Source organism: Rhinopithecus bieti, unplaced genomic scaffold, assembly GCF_001698545.2.
Source record: "Rhinopithecus bieti isolate Rb0 unplaced genomic scaffold, ASM169854v2 scaffold_20098, whole genome shotgun sequence".
Taxonomy (NCBI): domain Eukaryota; kingdom Metazoa; phylum Chordata; class Mammalia; order Primates; family Cercopithecidae; genus Rhinopithecus; species Rhinopithecus bieti.
In genome coordinates, this window is record NW_016810571.1 from 3,766,583 (window position 1) to 3,772,582 (window position 6,000).

The 6,000-nt window shown below is 39.7% G+C and overlaps 1 protein-coding gene across 4 annotated transcripts in view; it reads right to left on the bottom strand.

Moving 5' to 3' along the window:
- The window catches only part of TMEM242 (transmembrane protein 242), a 34,184-nt gene that overhangs the window by 24,486 nt on the left and 3,698 nt on the right, over positions 1-6,000 (bottom strand). For all 4 annotated transcript variants that reach the window (XR_001889260.1, XM_017892387.1, XM_017892388.1 and 1 more), the window contains exon 3: positions 1,749-1,886. Coding sequence is in view for 3 of the 4 variants with exons in the window: in XM_017892387.1 (XP_017747876.1) it covers positions 1,749-1,886 (138 nt within the window). In the remaining variant the exon portion in view is untranslated. The remainder of the gene's footprint in view (positions 1-1,748; positions 1,887-6,000) is intronic.

Consider the following 6,000-nt stretch of genomic DNA (forward strand, 5'->3'; position numbering starts at 1 on the left):
AACTTGCCCCAGTTTCTTCCTCCCTGCTGAATCATTCTCATCAGCATATACACGCTGTTAATTCTCCCAACGTAAAATACAACAAGTAAAAAACTATCTCTTGATCCCATTCTTTTTTCCAGCTATGACTCCATTTCCTTCCTTCACTTTGTGGCAAAACTCAAGGCTCACCTAGACACATTGCCTCTGATTCTCCTCCATTCCCTTTTGAATCACTCAGACTTTACTCCACCATTTCACCAATGGTTGTCACACTGCCAAACCCGGTGAATTATCAGTCCTCATCTTACGTAACTTCTCACCAGCATACAACAGTCAGTCGCTTCTCCTTGAAATGTTTTCTTCACCTGGTGTCTAAGTCACCAGGCCAAGGAGATTTCCCTCTTCAGCAGGGTACTTTCCCCTCATTCCTCAACCTCTTAACCTTAGAAGTCCCCAAGAGTTCCTTCCTCAGACCTCTTCTCTTCTCTTTCAACCTTTACTGCCTTGGTGAGTTAATCTAGTCTCATGGCTTTATATGCTACCCATATACTGATGAGTCTCAAATTCAAATCTTCACCTTGTACTTCTCCCCTAACTCTCAACTTCTATATCTAACTGCTTACTTGCTCTCCATCTCGCTATCAAACAGATGTGTCAACCTCACAAGTCACAGATCGAGCTCCTGACATTATCTCCCAATGCCTCCTCTTCTCACACTGCTCCCCACCCATCCTTCAGTTGCTCAGGCCAAAAGTCTTGATGACATCCAACTTCACTCTTTCTCATACCCCACATCCAATCAACAACAAATCTTTGCTGACTTGACCTTCAAAATATATCAAGAACCTGTTTTCATCAACTTTACCACTGCCACCTATCTCAAACTACTGCCAATTCTCACCGGTCATGAAGGGTCCGGTCCACAGAACTTTCGACCAGTTGTTTAAAAAAAAAAAAAAAAAGGAGGCAGTCATTCTTAATGTAATGCTCTGTAGCTTGAGGTATAAATTTTACATATATATACAAACATAGACACACACACACACAAGCTTTTAGGATTTTTTCCAAAAATATGTAAATAACACATTAATAATTTAAATAATTAATTTTAAAATGCTTTAACTCTTTTACAAAGATTATATATATGATGTCAAATAGCATAGAAAGTTGTTCCAAATTAATAATTTTATTGAACAAACAGCTAATGTCAATTTATTTATTTATTCTATTTTGTTTTTGAGACAGGGTCTCACTCTATTGCCAAGGCTGAAGTGCAGTGATCTTGGCTCACTGCAGCCTCAGCCTGTGAGGCTCAGGTGATCCTCCTGCCTCAGCCTTCCGAGTAGCTGGGACTATAGGTGCATGCCACCACACCCAGCTGATTTTTTTGTAGAGACAGGATTTCATCACATTGCCCAGGCTGGTCTTGGACTTTGGAGTTCAAGTGATTTGCCTGCCGCAGGCTCCCAAGGTGCTGGGGTTATGGGCGTAACCCACTGCACCTGCCCTAATGTCAGTTCATATAGAACATTAGCTATAAATTAGTCATTACTTAATTTATTTGAAGTTTTACCACCTTCAAAATTTTTATTTATTAGTAATAAGAAGCTGTGTAGTTATTAGCAAGAATTTAGTCACGTACTCTGTTATCATTTCCCTAGACAGTGACCAAACTACGTGCAAATAAATTTGAAAACCAGGAAAATTTAGAACACAGTCAGCAGAATAAACATCTAGATACCAGCGACAAGACTGTAGTTACTTACACTGTGAACTCCTAAAGTTTTCCAGACTGCGAAGCTAATCACACCAACCCCACACCATGCATACAGTGAGCCCCAGCCCAGAGCTCGCAAGGCAAGGGAAGACCCGCTTTCCGGTAATGCAGCCGTGGCCATACTTCCCTGAAATGAGACAGAAAAGTTGAAGTAAAAACAATCAGTGCAGAAAGAATAAGCACTCTGGGGGTGTTTGCAAATTTCTCTCTGTGCAAGCAACATGATATTAGGAAGCTAGGTTAACCCAAGTTCTAATTCTAGCTTTGCTACTTACTAATTGCATGCCTTCTCTGACTCACAAATATTTGAGTATGTAAGGCACCAGGCCTGTTAATTCTTCTAGAAAAATCCTAGACCATTTTGTCAAGATTTCTCTATCCCCCATTCATTGGCATTTTCACAGAATGACATTAAACCTAATCTGATAAGAGACAGCAAATTTTTAACATCCTGTCTTCCATCTGGAAATACATTTCCCTTTACTAGAGTCCTTTTCCTTTTTTACAATAACTTCCTTTATATTGTTCAATCTATTTCTTATTTATTTTGAGTCTCACTCTGTCACCCAGGCTAGACTGCAGCAGCATGATCACAGCTTACTGTAGCCTCAAACTCCCTGGCTCCAGCAATTCCCCCGCCCAACCCCACCCCCTACCTCAGCCTCTCGAGTTGCTAGGACTACAGGTGTGCGCCATCACATCTGGCTAATTTTTTTTTTTTTCTTGTACCAACTCCTGGCCTAAAGCAATCCTCCCATCTCAGCCTGAAATGAGTTATTACTAGTTGCCTGTATCCAAAAATGAATCTTAGTGGAAACTTGATTGTTAGACGTTGATGTCATTATTAAGATTTTTTCTAAATTATTTTATTAAGTTTCATTATTCACTTTAAAACAATCTAATCACAAGCTTTATTCTCTGGGGAAGAATGTCACATGACATTCAGACACCATGGTTCAAAATTTTCAAAATGGACACTGGCTGACTTGCTATAGGAAAACACTGACTCACCAAAAAATAACACTGTGTTAAAGGATCTTTAGATATAGCCACATGTGCAAGCCATACATGTGTACATATGTAGATATGGCTACACTATTCCTCACTAACACATTATTTTTCTTAAATTAAAATTAAGGCATTTGTATATGGAAGTTGAAATTAACAAATCATATTGCAATTAGGGTATACAGAATCCCCTAGATGAAACAGAAAAATTATTTTCTAAATGAGAACTCTGTATTTATAATACCTCTTGTGCCTGAAGATACGGGTGCCCCTTATCGTCTACCACTTACCAGAACCCTTGAAAAAGCAGGTGATAAAATTAACCTATTATTCACATGTGTGGCACTACCATGAGCAAAGTGTTCAGTTTGTCAGAAGGTCGGCGACATACTTACAAATACGGTTCGCAGTTTTAGCTTTTCTTCAGTCTAATCTTGGGATGAATTTTATGTAAATCAAATGAATTTTTTTTTCTTTTTTTTTTTTGAGATGGAGTTTCACTCTTGTTGCCCAGACTGGAGTACAATGGCGCGATCTCGGCTCACTGCAGGCTCCGCCCCCCGGGTTCATGCCATTCTCCTGCCTCAGCCTCCTGAGTAGCTGGGACTACAGGCGCCCGGCACCTTGCCGGCTAATTTTTTGTATTTTTAATAGAGACGGGGTTTCATCGTGTTAGCCAGGATGGTCTCGATCTCCTGACCTTGTGATCAGCCCGCCTCGCCCTCCCAAAGTGCTGGGATTACAGGCGTGAGCCACTGCGCCAGGCCTTGGCTGTGTTTTCATATTGTGCAATACATTTTTTAAAATATCGATTTTTATAACTTTCCAGAAGTTGTAACTGTATCAGAAGATGAATGACTTGCCCTTTTTATCTACTCATTACATAAGTGGGTATTAAAATAACTCAGTTATTTTATGAATTTTTTTCCTGCCATAATGTTAAGATAAGCAGGGACACCAGATATTTCAGATAAATAGACTTTGCATGTGATTATGTATTTTCTTCAGTTATTTTAACCAAAAAGACATATAATACACGTTAGTTTCTCTTATGGCACCTCATTTAGTCTACCAATTATGAGACCGATGTACAAATGCAAGATATACTAGTTAACAAAAATGTTGATCTATTTTAATAGATCGACCAAAGAAGCTCAAGAGCAGATTACTTGGCCACTTTTATCTTGCACCTTCCTCTTTCTGTTTATTCAAGCAATTACAAAGAAAAATGAAAGTCCATTCAGCATCTATTATTGCTTTTCAACTTCCAGTCGTTTTGCATGAGACACAGCTAAGACGATGAAAACAGGACATTAAAAGGATAGCTATCGTCCCAAAATAAAAGCGGTGTAGGCAGTCCCCAACTGACAAGTTTATCATTTTAAAGTCCTCTGGGGTTACAATTTGAATCTGTTTTAATATCTAGAATCCCAGGCTAATGGACAGAAGTCTATTTAAATAGCAATATTACTAAAAATTGTAACATTTCTTCCCTAGAAGTATCCAAAGATGGGAAGAGTACCAGGTTGGGCAAGTTGCTTAATTCATCTGTGCCTCAGTTTCCTGCTCTTTAATGGGGACCACACGTAACAGTGCTGCCTAGGGCTGTGAGGGGAGGTCAGTGAGTAAAGCCCACAGAAGAGCAGCCACCACATGCTAAGCACTCAAATGTTAGATATCATTCATGTTAGAAAAGACCTCCAGGTGGCAACTGTGAAGTATACTAAGTGACATTCTTAGACTGGTGCTTGCTCAGTATACACGCATTAACTGTGTGCTCCAACATCTCTGAGTTCTTCTACAAACCATTTTACCTCTGAAACAGAGTCTGGGTAAGTGGTCATACTCTAATTCCAGTGTTTTCCCAGAGGAAGACAGAACCATCTAAAACAGGGGTTCTCAAACTTCCCGGTCTCAGGATCCCTTTACACTTGGGCTCTAAAGACTTTCAATTAGGTGGGTTGTATTTATCAATATTTAATATATCAGAAATTAAAATTAAGAAATTCTTAATTTGTATTAGTCATTTAAAATAGTAAATCGTTCTAGATTAATATAAGCCTAGTTTTAGGAAACATTACTTTTCCAAAACAAAACTGTGCAAAGAGAGACAATGTTTTACATTTTTGTTACTCTTTTATTTATTTATTTTTTATTATTTGAGACAGAGTCTCCCTCTGTCACCCAGGCTGCAGTGTAGTGGCATGATCTCAGCTCACTGCAACCTCCACCTCCTGGGTTCAAGCAATTCTCGTGCCTCAGCCTCCCAAGTAGCTGGGATTACAGGTGCATGCCACCATGCCCAGCTAATTTTTGTATTTTTAGTAGAGACAGGGTTTCACCATGTTGCCCAGGCAGGTCTCAAACTCCTGGCCTAGAGTGATCTGCCCAAAGTGCTGGGACTACAGGCGTAAGCCACCGCACCCGGCCTGTTACTCCTTTAAATGTCTAGCTTAATAAAAGATAGATGAATTTTCACATCTGCTTTTGTATTCAGTCTGTTGCAAGATATTATCTTTGGTGAAAATAAACAAATAAAATCTGGCCTCACACAGATATATGGTCACATCTTTGGAAAAGGGAAGAATATTGTAATAGCTTTTCCTTCTCTGATAATACACCAAAACAAATAACTTATGAAGGATTAGTTGCAACATGGAACCTGGAGTCATAACAATAAATTTTTTTTGTAATTTCTTATTAAAATCCATTAGTCTATTTTGCACTTTGAATGGACTTTAAGCCCAGGTATCATGCTCATTCAGAAGATACTGGTTATATAGATCTTTCAAGTTATACAGATTTTCAATTGTTGACACCATTTATTAAAATAATATTTTAAAAAACACATCATTAATATCACCATAAAATCTCATTGGAAAAACCATTAAATATTGAGCAAGTGTTAAGCTCATGATGACAGATAAAAGTTTTCTAAAATCCGGCCGGGCGCGGTGGCTCAAGCCTGTAATCCCAGCACTTTGGGAGGCCGAGACGGGCGGATCACGAGGTCAGGAGATCGAGACCATCCTGGCTAATATGGTGAAACCCCGTCTCTACTAAAAAATACAAAAAACTAGCCGGGCGACGAGGCGGGCGCCTGTAGTCCCAGCTACTGGGGAGGCTGAGACAGGAGAATGGCGTGAACCCGGGAGGCGGAGCTTGCAGTGAGCTGAGAGCTGGCCACTGCACTCCAGCCTGGGCGGCAGAGCAAGACTCCGTCTCAAAAAAAA